Consider the following 17,175-nt stretch of genomic DNA (forward strand, 5'->3'; position numbering starts at 1 on the left):
CCCCAGAATCTTCCTCCAGGCGATCAGCTGGGCAGGCTTCAAGCTCGCTCTCTGACCTGCACTTCTTATCATCCAGTGTCTCAATACTGTTGTTTCAGAGGTTTTTTTTTCCCCTGCCTTTTTAAGTTGTTTGGAAAAAGATTAAAAGCATAAGAAAAGGTCCCATTGTTTTAGTTGTTACTCCATTTTGCCCAGTGTGAAAGTTCTCTTTAATAAATGTTTTAAGACTGAATGTGAACCCATGGATTCAGAATCTTGTATTATCCCCCAAACTTCCTCTTCTCGGGTCTTTCACTGCCATTTAAAAATAAAATCAGGGGCACCTGGGTGGCTCAGTCGACTAAGCATCTGACCCTTGATTCCAGCCCAGGTCATGATCTCACCAACCATGAGATCGAACCCCATGTTGGGCTCTGCACTAACAGCGCAGGGCTTCTCTTTCTGTCTCCCCCTCTGACCCTCCCCCAGTCTCTCTCTCTCTCAAAATAAACTTAAAGCTAAAATCAGACAATGGGGGGGCCAGGTGTGAAGTATCAATGTTTATCATTCTTCTTTGCTTTACAGAAAATTAGTTGATATGAATCAGCTGGGGTGACTTTACCTTAACTTATTCTTCACCTGTCTGAGGTCCTGGAGGAGGAGACAAGGCTGTTAACAGCGTGGGGCTGGGCAAGGAAAGATGACTTAAGACGTCTTAGCCTTAGGACCGATCACTCTTGCTTTGCAGGTTGTGTGTCGCAGCCCTGTCGGTGAACAACTTCTGTGACAACCGGGAGGCCCTGTACGGGGTGTTTGACGGGGACCGGAACGTGGAGGTGCCCTACCTTCTCCAGTGTACGATGAGTGACATTTTGGCCGAAGAGCTGCAGAAAACCAAAAATGAAGAAGAATACATGGTCAATACGTTCATTGTTATGCAAAGGTGAAACACAGTTCCTGCCATGTGTTTTCTTGCCCTTCTCGTGAGCGTTTGCCCGACAGTCTCAAAGCACTGTTGTCACATGTGGGTATTCAAGATGCATTCAGGTGATTTGCTTTTGCGTAAGCATCGGGGACACACCGTGTTCCGTCTGAGACATACTGATGTTCAGACAACTTTGTAGGAGGCCGAGTCAATGACAGGAATGTAGCTTAGAGCTTTTGGTCACCGTAGAAACTGGAATGTTTTTCGTAACTCGTAGGGATGAATGTTACAGGCGTCCCCTCCTTCAAAGAACTGTGCCTTCTTAGGTCACTTTAATGGCTTTGTAGGTTGTGAAGGAATTGCCTATTAATTCTGTCCTGCAAACACTCGTGTGGGACCGGGAACCAGTGTGTGAAGGTCAGGAGAACAAGGATGAGCTTTTCTCTTCCTCTCCTTTTTCTCTCGCTGGTTTGGAGCAACCTTTAAAAAAATCTTTTTAATGTTTACTTATTTTTGAAGGAGAGAGAGAGAGAGGCACAGAATCCGAAGCGGGCTCCAGGCTCTGAGCGGTCAGCACAGAGCCCGACGCGGGGCTTGAATTCACGAATCGCGAGATCATGACCCGAGCCAAAGTCGGACGCTTAACCGACGGAGCCACCCAGGCGCCCCTGTGGAGCAGCCTTTAAAGTCACCCTAAGTCATAAACAGCGCCTCCCGAAGAGCTTGGTAGAGGCAGCTCCAGCGAGGGGTCTTTGCTCCTGGGCTCACTTGCAGATTCTAGTGGGCATGTAGCATTAGCAGCTAAATACTGGTAGTGGCTAACAATTAGCGAGCCCTTAATATGTACCAGTCCTCGCATCACATACACTTTACCCAGTGAGACACTTAGTGTGACTGTTCTTACTTGACTGATGGGAAACTGAGGTACAGAGAAGTGAAGCCAGCTTCTCGTAAGGGCTGTTAGAGGGGCAGTAGGACTCCACAGAAGGCTCCAACCACAAGGCACATCTATCTCCTTCTCTGTTTTTACCATCGTGTCCCAGGAAAAAAAGCATGGGTGTATCAGAAACACAGACGCACATGTGCATGAACGCCCTTCGCACCCCCACCCAGAAGAGGTCTGCTTATAATTTTATAGCCAGGCAAGCGCTGAATAGGAAGTAAGAACTTAGGACCTTAAACTCTGGTTCCTAGCTGTGCCTTTCACAACTACCATCGGGCTTCTGGCTTTGCCAAGAGGGATCACTGTGCCTGTGAAAGGGAGAAAGCAGCCCAGCTGGTCCCGGGGGTCCACAGGCCGGAGTTCAAAGACCTAAACTGTCAGCCCATCTCCGGGGTCATTTGTATGCCGCTTCCTTTCCCCATTAATAGGACACGGCACACACAGTCATCTTTTCCGCCCTCGGGGAACTGGGTTTTTGCGCGTGACATCCTGACGCCTTCGAGTGGGCAGCCCTGGTATGGTTTCCATTGCTGGTACGGCCGCTCCATGTGGGCTGAAGGTGGGTCTGCCCTCGTAAACAGAGGAGTCTGTCCAGACTTTCTTGCTGGTGCAGAAGCAAGAAGTTAGGAGCCCAGGAGGCCTTGCCCTCTGTGGGGCTTGTGGTAGGATTTCTTGGCTCTCTTCGTTGGAGCTTGTAGGTGCTTTGTGGACTCAGTCTGTGGAGTGCGGGGGGGGGGGGGGGGGGGTCATGAATAAAAGGGTTTATCACGAGCACTTTGGAGCTTAATTACTAGAAAGGCCTTCCTATGAATATTCTGGAATAGATAATACTGGCCCACGTAAGACAAGAATGTGAACGGCCCAGTAATTAAAGGCTTGTCCCGGAGACGTCCTTGTAAAGTCCAAGTACTTTTGGGGCACACGCATCGGCGTATGGCTACACCTGTCTAGTGGTCTCTTCAGTTTCCTCTGCTGGGAGCAGAGAGGATGTAAAGAGGTGGACGGAGAGCAAAGAGGCCCTTTTCCTGCTGTCCCTCGGGGTGTGGCAGTAAGGGAGCAGCAGGCAGGACAAGGGTTCCTCTGGTGGCAAAGTGATACCCCCTCCCCACGCCCCCAGGTGTGAGCAGACACCTCGGGGTAGGGGTTGTCCGGATCCACGGCCCTTTTCCTGGGAGAAGCGGAGCAGTGCTCGCTTTGGTGGCAGAGGCTCAGTGGAACCCCCAGGTTCTAGGTTTCCTCCCGGCCCCGGCTGAAGGAGCAGAACTGCTGTGTGATACGTCGTACGTGGGTTTGACTCCCTCTCTCTGCGTTCCAGGAAGCTTGGAACTGCTGGGCAGAAACTTGGAGGTGCTGCTGTCCTCTGTCACATCAAGCACGACCCTATGGACCCAGGAGGGTCCTTCACCTTGACCTCTGCTAATGTGGGGAAGTGCCAAACGGTTCTCTGTCGGAATGGGAAGCCGTTGCCTCTGTCCAGATCATATGTCATGAGCTGCGAAGAAGAACTGAAGAGAATTAAGCGGCACAAGGCCATTATCACTGAGGTGAGGAGGGCACGGTTTTCCTCGGGATGGAGGGGTGAGGGGGTCAGGGCTGAAACCAGCAACGTTCCGAATCCACGGTGTCACAGAGCAGCTCCTTTGTGGGGTAGGTCTGAAGGCCTAAGGTACAGGGTGGCAGAGCAGTTCTCCATGGCCTGCGTCAGAGGCTGTGCCCAGTGCTTGGGGCCCTTGCCTCCCTCCGCGGATTCCTGCAAGTGCCCCTGTGCAGGGGAGCGTGAGGGCGCTGCCCCCGAAGTCAGTCCCGGGCTCTGCTGCTCGCGGGCTAGGCCTTCTGAGCCTCTCATCAGTAAAGGAGGAATAGTAATGCACCTGTGCGTCTTCCAAGGCCAATGTGAGTGTCAACGTAAAAGTAGGTTCACACCTCCTGTTCCCTCTGAGTGGTTTCTAACCAGGGGCTCCTCTGCACCTCCCCCACCCCGGACATTTAGTCGCGTCCCAAGAGAGTTCTTTTCATGCCTTTGGCAGGCAGTAGGTACCGCAGGGGGCCCCGCGGCCTCCAGTGTCCGGGACGGCCCCATAACGCAGAATGATTCGGCCTCGGTGGTAACAGTGCCTCTCTTGGGACACCCTGGCGTGAGTCTCCACCCTGGGAGACACTGGATCTGGGCCCTGGGAGTCCTGCTCCCCCCCACCCCCTCACCCCAGGATGGTGAGCGCACACTGCATGTGTGGAAAACGGTGCGGGGCTGCAGAAGCCAGCCTGCCCACAGGACGTGTCCATTCCCCCGTTATTGATGAAACCCCCAGAACCCGGTAGACAGTGGGGAAAGCTTGCCGTTCCGGAGGAAGAGACGCATCCCAGAGAGGCCTTGAGTAGGGCCGGCGGATACTCCCCGTCTCCTTAACGTCGATTCGCACCCCTCCCCCCCCTTTCCAGGACGGCAAGGTGAACGGAGTGACGGAGTCCACGCGCATCCTGGGGTACACCTTCCTGCACCCCAGCGTGGTGCCGCGCCCGCACGTGCAGTCCGTGCCCCTGACCCCCCAGGACGAGTTCTTCATCCTGGGCAGTAAGGGCCTGTGGGACAGTCTGTCCACCGAGGAGGCGGTGGCGGCCGTGCGCAACGTGCCCGACGCCCTGGCGGCCGCCAAGAAGCTGTGCACCCTGGCGCAGAGCTACGGCTGCCGCGACAGCCTCAGCGCCGTGGTGGTGCAGCTGAGCGTCGCCGAGGACGGCTTCTGCTGCTGCGAGCTGGGCGCCGGCGGGGCCGGGCCCCCGCCCAGCCCCGGCATCTTCCCGCCGGCCGCGAGCATGGCGACCAGGGACCGGCCGGCCGACGCGCTGGGCGTGCCGTCGTCCAGCAGCGGCATGGCCTCCGAGATGAGCAGCGAGCTGTCCACCTCCGAGATGAGCAGCGAGGTGGGCTCCACGGCCTCGGACGAGCCGCCGCCCGGCGCCCCGGCCGAGAGCAGCCCCGCCTACGCCAGTGAGCCGCGCTGCGCGCTGCACCCGGTGGGCCTGGCCCACGCGTTCCAGCGCCAGCTGTCCAGCGCCACCTTCTCCAGCGCCTTCTCCGACAACGGCCTGGACAGCGACGACGAGGAGCCCATCGAGGGCGTGTTCACCAACGGCAGCCGCGTGGAGGTGGAGGTGGACATCCACTGCGGCCGGGCGCGGGAGAAGGAGAGGCGGCGCCCGCTGCAGGGGCCGGCCGAGGCCAGCGACGAGGGCATCGTCATCAGCGCCAACGAGGAGGAGCCGGGGCCGCCCAGGAGGGCGGACTCCGCCGCCGCGGGGACCGTGGGGCGCCGCCGGGCCAACGGCTCCGTGGCGCCCCAGGAGAGGAGCCACAACGTGATCGAGGTGGCCGCGGACGCGCCTCTCCGCAAGCCCGGGGGCTACTTCGCGGCGCCGGCCCAGCCCGACCCCGAGGATCAGTTCATCATCCCCCCGGAGCTGGAAGAGGAGGTCAAGGAGATGATGAAGCAGCAGCAGCAGCAGCCGCCACCGCCGCCCCTGCAGCCGCCGGGCCCGGGGGACCAGCTGCCAGACTGCTGTGACACGCCGCTATGACCCCCCCCCCCGGCCCCCCCAGGCGCTCTTGAACAAATAAACTAACCCAGAAAGACTGAGTTGCAAGAGTCTCCCAGGCTCACGTTAAACCAGGGGTTCACTCCACGCCCTCTCCCGCTTTCCCACCCTGTCTCGGCACCTAGTCCTGGGCTCTCCCTCTGTTGGTCATTTTTTTTTTTTTAAATAATCACCACTTTTCTTCTAGCGATGCTTTACGTTTAACTTCTTCCCCTAACGTATCAGATGTGTAAAGACAAAGAAAAGGTTTAATATATTACAGAGAAACGGTTAAAGATAATGTAATATTTTTTAAAATGGCTTTTTCTTGTTTTGTTTGGAGGGCAGGGTGCGTTGCCAGTGCTAAATGACTTAATAATATTGTAATTCTGTATTTCTTTGGGGGAAAAGGCTTTTTTTTTTTTTTTTGTCTTGAAAATGATAGACATTTGTAGAATATGGAGACTAACTCCTAGGAGTTGCTTTACTCTGTCAGGTGACTTAAGTCACTGGGATTCACTAATTTTCTCTGAGAGAACAGTTGATTGAGAAATTTCTATTGTAAATAGCTCAGTGCTGTATAGTGACGCTTCAGACGTTTTGTAGTTTTGGCGAAAGGACAAGCCTGAACGACTGACTTTTCTCTTCCTCGCCCCCCTCCTAACCTGCCTCCGGCTCATTCGGTGTGGAGGCTGAGAGCAGCTAAGGGGCTTCTGTTCCAACCAGGTGGATCTCAGGCCACTGGAAACTAACCTGCACACAGGGGCCTCTGAGCCGTTTTTCTTCCTCTCCCGTCCCCACCCCCTTGCCCTCCGCAGACACTTGGTGTGTCCCTTACTGCTGCCACAATCAGCATGACTGTAGAGCCTTCAGCTAGATCATTTACATACCGAGAGTTCTATTAAAGCAGAATGCACAAATGAACATGTCATAATTTTTGTTATAATAAATATGAAATTTACAAGTATTGGGCCCATCTGCTTTTGTCCCAGGAGCCAGGTGGGTCTAGAAGATCACGGCCAGCTTGGGTTTGGAATGAATGGATGTGACTTCAGGGCTATCAGATACTTCTGACTGGTGCTGTTTGTTTTTGAAGGGAAAACACCCAGCAGGTTAACCTACATTGAATGAGCTACCGGAGTCAGCCCTATGGTTAATGATACAAAGAGCTGGTCTTCAAGCCTTTCTACTTCCTGTTATTATCACCTAGGGTGGACATTAAGAGAGGGGGGTGGACAGAGGCTATGCAGAGATCCCTGGAAAACTCCTCCCCCAAAGCCGAGTTCGTTTCCAATTCTCCCAGGGGCCCCTTGACCCACAGGAACAGGTTAATAGACCTTCGTGTGAACGGGGAAAGTCAGGAAGTGGTTGCCTCACTCTCCATCACTAGCAGAAACAACGTTGGCACCGTGGGATCCACTAAGAAACCCAGTATTGCCAGCTGACTTACTGGCCCCATTTAGAGACTATAGCGCCTCCCTTCACCCCCACCCTGCGTCTTGTGCGCCGTGTGTGGAAGGTGCTGGTGGTCATTCTGTCTCACGTGGACCAGCTTCCCAGGCACACCTGTCTTCCTTTTCAGGTCTGCCCTTGTGTGGGACCTGGCTGGTTCCGTGACAGGACAGGGCAAATAGTATTTCTCAACCTGTAGACTCGGTGATGGGCAGTCTGTTCTTTCACTGGGGTCCAGATCAGTGGACCAGCCTGGTCTTGGGGATGTCCATGCTTCATTCTGCGTCTGGCTGCATGTACACATGCTCTTTGAAAACCACCAAGGCCGTGGAAGGATGCGCCCATCTTAGCCCAATAAGGGACCCAGGCATCAAGGGACTAGACTGCCCAAGCCCAGGCAGAGCTCTGGGTTCTAGACAGGAAGCAAAACCAGCTCAGGATCTACCAATCCAGACCCTTCTACCAACGCCTTGCCTTCCTCAGGCTTTGCCCCGCCCCAGGGGGATCCGAGCACACTTGGAAAGCTCTGGGATTTCACATGAGCGCCTTATTCGCTACAGAAGAGGGGGCGTCGCCGGGGCCTGTCTCTGGAGCCCGGACACCCACCTGATCTGACCTGGTTTCTCTTGATTGCTTTTGTCACAGCGCCACCTGCTGGTGAGATCAGACTCTGGGTAGAAATGGGCTTACTTAACTCGGTTCTTTATCCTTCCTCCACTCTTCCAGAAGAAACAAAGTTACTTATTTTCTTAGGAGCGTGCCAGAAAGCAATCCCAAGCACCCAATAGGCAGAGAAGCTGCATTAAACCTTACTATGGCACCAGGGCAGGTCGGCCTCGCAAGGTGGGAAAAGGAGACGCAGACAAATCAAAAGGTGTAACCAGAATCCCAGCATGAATCTGGGAGAGAGGAAGTCAGGCTCCAACATCCACTGAGCTCCCCATTCCCCAGCATGAGAGAAACACAAATCCATGATGTGTGTTAGGTCTTCAGGGCCCACATCCGAGACTCCGCTCCCTGCTGGCACGGCCCAGCACGGAACGACGGAACATTCTCGTTTGTGAGGACTCCCGCGTGAGCACTGGTCAGACGGCACCGTGAGTTCACCCGCCACAAAGAGAATTTCGTTCAGTGTGGGGTTGGGGCGTCTGCCCCACCCGCCTCCCAGGGATCGAACCAGATAATGTATTTAAAGTAATTTGTGGAGAGGAAAGCCTTATACAAGCGGAAGTATTGTCGCGGTTGTGAGTGAACCAATGGCGGTCACCGGTAAGAACTGGGAGCACAGCAGAGGTACCTTTTCGAATTAAAAGCTCTCAGAGAAACTTCTGTTGGAGGGGTCGCAGGTGGCAGAGATGAGGGAACAGTAAAGAAAATCGGCTTTTCTCATTTCTTGCCACTAAATCTCATTTTGCTTTTAGTTCCTCCCCAGAAATTTCCTGCAGACTAACCTGTGCAAGCTTTTCGGTGTCACTTTCGTCACCCGTCTCTCGTGAACTGGTTCTTACCGCCGCATATGTGAAAGAGGACAGTAAAAGGCTGTCCCCATCCCATGCCGAAACACAACTGCAACCAAATTCAGGCTGACTTGGGCACACCTGCTGTCCTGATCAGTGAGTGAAAGCACGAACGACGCGAGGCAGGCAGAGCTCTGGACCAGTAACAGGAAGCAAGTCCCCGGTCACCGCAACCCCCATTCACTCAACAGTCCAGACGCAGGACACGCTCACAGGACCTCAGATGCAGTGGGGCCTGGGGGTGGTGAGGGCCGGGCCAACCACGTGGGGTCCTGAGTGTCTGAGCCAGAGGGAAGATGGACCAAAGACCCTGCATATTGTCCCCTCCCTTGTAGAAGACTAAGGTTGAACCTTTGACAGGAGGAAATGGGCAAAGGGGTCCCCGAGGCCACCTTCCATTTTCTAGGCTGTGGGTTAGAGTAGAAAGCCATGCTGTCCCTTGCCTGCTTGTTGGGCTCCGATTAATGAGTCCCTTCATTTTATTCCAAATCAGAAACACGGGGGTGCCTGGGTGGCTCAGTCAGTTAAGTGTCTGACCCTCGATCAGCTTGGGCCGTGATCTTGCGGTTTGTGGGCTCGAGCCCCGCATCGGGTTCCATGCTGTTCGCGTGGAGCCTGCTTGGGATTCTGTCTGTCTCTGCTCTTCCCCCGCTCGTGCTCTTTCTCAGAATAAATAACTAAACTTAAAGAAAAAATGATCCAAATCAGAAAGCGTATTCTATCCTGTTCAAAAGGGGAGTAGCAGGCAATTTTCTGTCATCTGCTTATGACCAACCAGACTACGGTCACGGTCATTCCTCTTCTGAAAGAGGTGGAATTAAAACTGGCTTTCACCTGAAATTATAAGGAAGTTCTAGTCATTACCATTATTTGGGTCTTATTCCAAAGACTATACTTTGCCCTAATTACTAGTCTTCTCTATTGAAAAACGTTGAAATGTCAACAAAGATCATTTTCCCAAATGTTGTGCCTTGATGTTGACTCTGTGAGCTCATTTAATAGGTCATTGGCTTTTCTGGGTCTTTAAGAAAACTCCATAGGGGCACCTGGATGGCTCGGAAGGTTGAGTGTCTGACTTCGGCTCAGGTCACGACCTCACAGTTTGTGAGTTTGAGCCCCGTGTCGGGCTCTGTGCTGACAGCTTGGAGCCTGGAGCCCACTTCGGATTCTGTGTCTCCCTCTCTCTCTCTGTCCCTCCCCTGCTCACACTCTCTCTCTCTCTCTCTCAAAAATAAACATTAAAAAAATCTTTTAAAAAAGAAAAAAGAAAACTCCATAATTAACAGCAGCTTTCCATTTAGAAATCGTGCGGTAAGCCAGCGATACAACCTGCGCGCAAAGTTCACTCTTCTATTTGTTTTATCGTCTATGACACATTTTAAGAACTGCTTGAATATTCCTCTCCCTAGAATGTTTCAGGAGGTTAAAAATAGCTCTTTAAGATCTCCAGTCCAACACAGCGACGCAGGAAGAACCTGAACGCACCTCCGGCGCTGACGCATCACATCTACAGCTATTTATAGAGCAATTCCTCCTGGAGCTGAACCGAGGGCCGACTGAGCAGCTTCACGAAAGACAGAGAACAGCAAGAGGGAGAGAGAGGCACGGTAGCGAAGGGAACCCCAGCCCGACACCAGGAGCTGCAGTGGGGACACTACCGAGGGACCATGAGCAGATTCGTCTGCTGTGAAGCACAGAAAAAAAAAAAAGCCACAGTTGAAAAGGGCAATGAAAATATAAAGGAAGCAGGCCTGGAACCCCACGCAGTGGCGGCCGGGGCAGAGAGGCTGTCGAGGGCCGCGACTGACAGTCCACGTCCCCCGCGTTAGTGCCGACGGGAGCAGGGGCTGGGTGCCCTCGCTGACCCGTCGCCTGAGGGAGTCACAGGCTCCTCCTGGCCCCCACCGGCCCCAGCTGTCCCAGCAAGAGGCCACCCGAGGCGCACGCCGAACAGCCCCGCGCAGCACTCACTACAGCTCCGAGCGGCTCACCAAGGCGACACGGGTGCAGAGTGCACTGCGACGCTCCAGTCCCGGGCCACTTGGACCACAGAGGACTCACCTGGAGTCCCGTCTGCGGAACCCACCCCCGCCCCGCACCCCCCAGGAGCCCCGGCCGATGCCTGCCTCAGCTCGAGCCGCATCACCGGGTTAGCCCCAGAACGGAGTGCTCCGGGACCCCCAGCCTACGACAGCGACAGCTCCCGCCAGCCAGCCAAGGTCACCGGGCACAGTCCACCCGGGGGCCACCGTACGCAAGACCATTCCTCCAAGGTTAGGAGAAGCAGGGGCACCTGGGTGGCTCAGTCAGTGAACGGTCAGACTCCTGATTTCGGCTCAGGTCACGCTCTCATGACGCGTGAGTTCGAGCCCCATGGGTCCGGCCGTGCGCTGAGAGCGCGGAGCCCGCTTGGGATTCTCTCTCTCCCTCTCTCTGCCCCTCCCCTGCTTGTGCGCACACTCTCTCTCTAAAAAAATTTTTTCAAAATTGAGGAAAAGTAGCTGTTCCACCTAACGCACAGAAACGAACACAGAAAGAAAAGCAAAATGGACAGAAAAATATGCTCCAAAGAATAAGACAAAACCTCAGAAAAAAAGAAATGAATGAAATGCAGATAGAAACAATCTCCCAAAGAATTCAAAGTAACGTTCACAAAAATGCTCGCCGGGATGGAGAGAAGACTGGACGCGCTCAGTGAGAACTTCAACGAAGTGACAGAAAACATAAGAAACACCAGTCGGGATTGAAGAAGTTAGTAACTGAAATGAAAAATACATTAGAGAGAATCAACAGATTAGAAAATGCAGAACAGACCAACGATCTGGAAGACGGGGCCACGGAACAGCAAAAAGAACAGCAAAGCTGAACAAAAAGAAAAAAAATGTAAATGACGACAGGTTAAGGGATCTCTTGGACAATGTAAAGCGAGCAAACATTCACATTATAGGAAACCCAGAAGGAGGAGAGAGAGGGAAAGGGGCAGAATCATCATCTGAAGACATACCAGCTGGAAACTTCCCTAACCAAGGGAAGCAAACAGACGCGGGGGTTCAAGAAACAGAGAGTTTCAAACAAGATGAACCCAAGGAAGTCCACACTACGACACATGATCATTAAAATGCCAAAGATTACAGAGAAAGAGAATTTGAAGAGCAGCAGGACGAGAGATGACTGCCGGCGAGGACAGCCGCGCCACAGAGACGGATGGAACTGTTGCCCAGTTTATCGTGAGGACCGTCTCGATGATCCCGATGACCGAAATGATGACGCTCTTCCAACCTGGGAATCTTTTTGTCTGAAACTCAACAGACCGTAGACTTCCAGCAGAGAAAGGAATCTGTTGTTCGGGCCTTGCTTCTGCTCCGTGAGGAGAAGCGTGCAAGTGCCCACGACGCGGCCCCGTTAGACGCCGCTTATACTCTCCTGTGGGCGCCAGAAAGTTTGAGATGTTTTTCGGATGAGGAAAGGACCGGGTGAAGGCACTGACCTTTTTGGTTCGGAACCAACACGGGACGATTCTTCAGACAGCGTTGGAAAATGTGACGGTCCGCTTCAGAGAAGCTGTGGAGAATGCGGTACGGATCCGAAATGCCTGGGGAGCCAGGAAAAGTTCATACCTGCCTATGTGGTAAACTCTTCCCAGACCCCCTGCGCCTTACCCTCCTCCTTCCAGCTGAAGAACAATAGAACCCTTCTGGGCCAGGCACGGACAGGTGCTGGCGATCACCACACGGCTCTGAAAATGGGCCTCAGAGGCCGGTATCCGGGTTCTCTGAAGGCTACTACTGTTTTCAAACAGTGTAATCAGACCTTTGAAACTCACAGCTCAACTACACCCCTACAAGCAAGAATCCTTGAGCTGGAGATACACATGGATTCAAGGATCATTCATGACAACAGACTAGAAAAAGAGACACTTTGGGAGACTATCCTCGACCGAGACAAGAATTTGCACAACATAAGCTTGAAACAAAGTCCAAAGTGACGTAAACGGAGGCATCTGGCAGCACCCGGGTGGCTCAGTCGGTTAAGACTCCGACTCCCGATTTCGGCTCAGGTCACGATCTCACAGTCTTGAGATGAGGCTCTGTGTTGGGGTCAGTGAGGAGCACAGAGCTTGCTTGGGATTCTCTCTCTCCATCTCTGCCCCTCCTCTGCTCATGTTATCTCTCTCTCTCTTTCAAAACAAATAAACTTTAAAAAAATTTAAAAATAAAAAAGAATTGGAGACATCTTGGCTGAGAGAAAAGAACCCCTCCGGTGCCTAATAAAGTTCTCCAGCCCGCGGCTTCTGGAAGTGGTGAAATGCCTGGCACCAGCTGGTCCTTCAGACGATACACACTTTCTCCACTGCTCACTTGCACACCCATAAGGGGAAGGATGATTTTAAAATCAGAGATAAATAAGATGTGGTTTTGTAAGCACAGTATTTCCTTGACTGTATTGCATATGCGTTTCAGTTAACAGCTAGTTGGATGGCTTCTGTTTATAAACTTGTGTTTTAGAAATTAATTCTTGATATTGACAGTTTAGAAATGTTCAGTATACTTCTGGGGACTGATTCTTTCCTCCTCGACTGTGTACCTCTCTCCTCCATAGCCTGCAAAGCATAGCAATTGGGAGCCTTTAAAAAGTGACAAGATGTCCTTTTATTCATTACTGTCTCTCGATCCTGGAGAGATCAGGTTCCAATTGCTTGTTTCCATGAATTTCGTCCTAAGCCTTGGATCATGGAAAGCAGCAGCAAGAAACTATCCTCAACTCAAAACTTCCTAGGAAAATCATAAAGTTGGCCCATTCAAAGGGTACAGTTGGGTCCATTAAGTGATTGCAGGAGGTAGCATATCAGATGATTCAGTTATATAAAAGAATACCTTCATTGTAAATAGGAAGCTTTTCATAATGTTTTACCATACATGTGGTATTCACACTCACCATACTATACTGATTTGTGAATAAGGATTTTAAAACTGGTAAAAAGAAATAAACAAAAGCAGCATGAGAGAAGCAACTAGTTATATACAAAGTAAAACCTCACACAGCTATCGGCTGATTTTTCAGCAGAAAGTTTGCAGCCAGAAGGCAGCAGCATGATAAATTCAAAGTGCTGAAAGAAAAAAAAACAAAAAAACAAAAAAAACCCAACCAAGAATACCTGCAATTCTCCTCAGAATTGGAGGAGAGGTGGGGTGCCTGGGTGGCGCAGTCGGTTAAGCGTCCGACTTCAGCCAGGTCACGATCTCGCGGTCCGTGAGTTCGAGCCCCGCGTCGGGCTCTGGGCTGATGGCTCAGAGCCTGGAGCCTGTTTCTGATTCTGTGTCTCCCTCTCTCTCTGCCCCTCGCCCGTTCATGCTCTGTCTCTCTCTGTCTGAAAAATAAATAAACGTTGAAAAAAAAAAAAAGAATTGGAGGAGAGGTAAAGAGTTGCCCATACCAAGGAAGGCAGGGAGGGAGGAAAAAAATGAAGTTCATCACCACTGAACTGGCCTTACAAGAAATGTTAAAGCACTTCTTAAATGGAAAAGAAAAGGCCATAATTACAAGAAAATTATGAAAGGAAAGAATTTCATGAATAAAATCAAATAAATAGTAAAGGTAGCAATCATTTATGAAGCTAGTATGAAGGTTAAAAGACAAAAGTAGTAAAAATCAACTCTATCTAAAAAATTAGATAAGAGGACCCACTACCTAAAAAGATGTAAAATGTGACCATATATACATAAAACATGGACGGGGGAATAAAAGTGAAGTTCTTTTAGGAGATGTTCAAACTTAAGTGACCATCAACTTAACACAGACTGCTATATATTTATATATTTTTTTTAAATATGAATACAGACCGCTATGTATTTATATATGTACATTTAAAATTTTTTTAATGTTTATTTTTGAGAGAGAGAGAGAGACAGAGCACAAGCAGGGGAGGGGCAGAGAGAGAGACACATACACAATCTAAAGCAGGGTCCAGGCTCTAAGCTGTCAGCACAGAGCCCAAGGCGGGGCTTGAACCCATGAACCATGAGATCATGACCTGAGCCGAAGTCGGACGCTTAACCAACTGAGCCACACAGGCACCCCTATATGTATATTTTATATGTGAATTTTATGGCAACCACAAACCAAAAACCTATAACAGATGCCCAAATATTATAGGAAAGATAGCCAAGCATAACCTAAAGAAACTCATCAATCACGAGGAAAGAGCAAAAGAAGGAGCAACAGAGAAGAACTACAAAAACAACCAGAAAACAACTAACAAAGTCATAAGACATGCATCCCTACCAATACTTAGGTAGGATGTAAATGGTCTAAATGCTCCAATAAAAGACATGAGGTGTCTAAATGGATAAAAAAGGAAGGCCCACCTATAGGCTACTTAGAAGAGACTCACTTCAGACCATACAGACTGGAAGTACAGAGAGAAAAAGATATTCCATGCAAATGGGGGGAAAAAGACGGGGTAGCAATACACACTTGGAAAAAAAAAAAAAAAAGAGTTCAAAACAAAGAATGTAACAAGAAAGTAGGGCATTAAAAATAAAAGGATAAATCCAACTAGAGGATATAACAATATCCATGCACCTAACACTGGAGCACTTCAAACAAACAAACAAAAATATTAACAGACAAAAAGGGTGACACTGACAATAATACAATAATAACTTAGGACTTTAACATCCCACTGACATCAATGCACAGATCATCCAGGCAGAAAGTCAATAAGAAAACAGTGTCCTTAAATGGCACATTAAACCAGGTATACTGAACAGATATATATAACACGTCCCATCCAAAACCAACAGAATACATCTTCTATTCAAGTGCACATGGAAACTTCTCCAGGATATCTCATGTTGGCCACAAAACAAGTCTCAATAAATTTAAGCTTTAAATCCTATTAAACATCTTTTCTGAACACATTGGATGAAACTAGAAATCAATTACAAGAAAAAACTTGAAAACATGTGGAGCTTAACAACATGCTGCTAAACAACCAGAGGAAAAATGAAAAAACCAAACAGAAAACTTAAAAGTACATGGAGACATAAATGAAAATGAAAACAACCCAAAATCTTTGGGACACAGCAAAAGGTTCTAAGAGGGAAATATATACCAATACAGGCCTGCCTGAAGAAAAAAGAAAAATCTCAATCTAAACTTACACGTACAGAAACTAGAAAAAGAATAAAGCCCAAAGTTAGAAGGAAGAAAATAATAAAGATCAGAGCAAAAATTAAATGAAAGAGACTAAAAAAACAACAACACAAAAACAAACAAACAAACAAAAAACAATAGAAACATTCAACAGACCCAAGAGCTGGTTCTTTGGAAAGATAAATAAAACTGATAGTCAGACTCATCAAGGAAAAAAAAAAGGATGACACAAAATCTGGAAAGAAGTAACAACCAACCAACACCGCAGAAACACAAAGAACTATGAAAGACCTACTATGAAAAATTACCTATCAACAACTGGACAACCCAGAAGAAATGGATACATTCCTAGAAACATAGAATCTTCCAAAACAGAATGAGGAAAAATAGAAAATCTGAACAGAATGATTACCAGTTATGAAATGGAATCAGTAAAACAAATCCCAACAAATGAAAGCATTCACAGGTGAATTCTACCAAGAATTTAAAGAAGAGTTAATACCTATTCCTGTCAAACTATTCCAAAAATTAGAAGAGGAAAGAAAGCTTCCAAATACATTCTATAAGGCCAGCATTATCCTCATACCAAATCCAGACTACAAAAAAAAAAAAAAAAAAAAAAAAAAAAGGAAATGACAGGCCAATATCCCTGATAAACATCAACTCAAAAATCCTTAAGAAAATACAGCAATTCACCGATACGTTAAAAAGATCATTCGCCACAATCAGCGCAATTTATTTTGAGGATGCAAGGATGATTCAATGTCCACAAAATCAACGTGATACACGTTAACAACTGAAAGATAAAAATTATGTGACCGTCTCATTAGATGTAGAAAAAGCATTTGACAAAATTCAACATCCATTCATGATAAAAACTCTCAAAAAGTAGATTTAGTGGGAACATACCTTAATATAATAAAGGCAAAAATGTGACAAACCCCTAGGTAACTCTATGAAGAAAAACAGAGCTTTCCCTCTAAGATCAGGAACAAGACAACAATGTCCACTCTTGCCACTTTTATTCAAATAGCACTGGAAGTCCTAGCCACAGCCATCAGACAATGAGAAGAAACAAAAGGTATCCAAGTTGGTAAGGAAGAAGTAAAACTATCACATGATTCTATATGCAGAAAACCCTAAAGACTCCACCAAGAAACTAATAGAATATGTGAATTGAGTAAATTTGCAGTATACAGAATTAACATACAAAAATCTGCTGTGTTTTTATATAAACACAACAAAGTAGTAGAAAGAGATACCAATTCCCTTTATAGCTACACCAAAAAGAATAAATTACCTAGGAATACACTTAACCAAGGAGGTGAAAGACCTTTACTTTGAGAACTATAAACACTGATGAGATAAACTAAAGACAACACAAATGGAAAGATATTCCATGTTCATGGATTGGGAGAGTATTATTTTTTTAAGTTTATTTATTTTGAGTGAGTGAGGCAGGGGTGGGGGGCGGACACAGGAGAGAAGCAGAAAGAGGGAATGAGAGAGAATCCCAAACAGGCTCCACAACGTCAGTGTGAACCCCAATGTGGGGCTCGAACTCACAAACTGTGAGATCATAATCTGAGCTGAAATCAAGAGTCAGACACACAACCAAATGAGCCACCCAG

The 17,175-nt window shown here is 49.0% G+C and overlaps 1 protein-coding gene, 1 long non-coding RNA gene and 1 pseudogene across 2 annotated transcripts in view; 2 read left to right on the forward strand and 1 right to left on the reverse strand.

Moving 5' to 3' along the window:
- The window catches only part of PHLPP1 (PH domain and leucine rich repeat protein phosphatase 1), a 214,642-nt gene extending 208,255 nt beyond the window's left edge, over positions 1-6,387 (forward strand). Inside the window, exons 15-17 of the mRNA XM_086683168.1 lie at positions 728-922; positions 3,163-3,391; positions 4,287-6,387. Coding sequence (XP_086539294.1) covers positions 728-922; positions 3,163-3,391; positions 4,287-5,423 — 1,561 coding nt within the window. The 3' untranslated portion in view covers positions 5,424-6,387. The remainder of the gene's footprint in view (positions 1-727; positions 923-3,162; positions 3,392-4,286) is intronic.
- The window catches only part of LOC147575670 (uncharacterized), a 57,002-nt gene that overhangs the window by 18,024 nt on the left and 21,803 nt on the right, over positions 1-17,175 (reverse strand). The gene's annotated exons all lie outside the window — the stretch shown is intronic.
- On the forward strand, positions 9,594-13,523 carry LOC147575671 (centromere protein N pseudogene; annotated as a pseudogene).

Source organism: Puma concolor, chromosome D3 (genome assembly GCF_028749965.1).
Source record: "Puma concolor isolate L17-30 chromosome D3, mPumCon1.1.hap2, whole genome shotgun sequence".
In the NCBI taxonomy this organism is placed as follows: domain Eukaryota; kingdom Metazoa; phylum Chordata; class Mammalia; order Carnivora; family Felidae; genus Puma; species Puma concolor.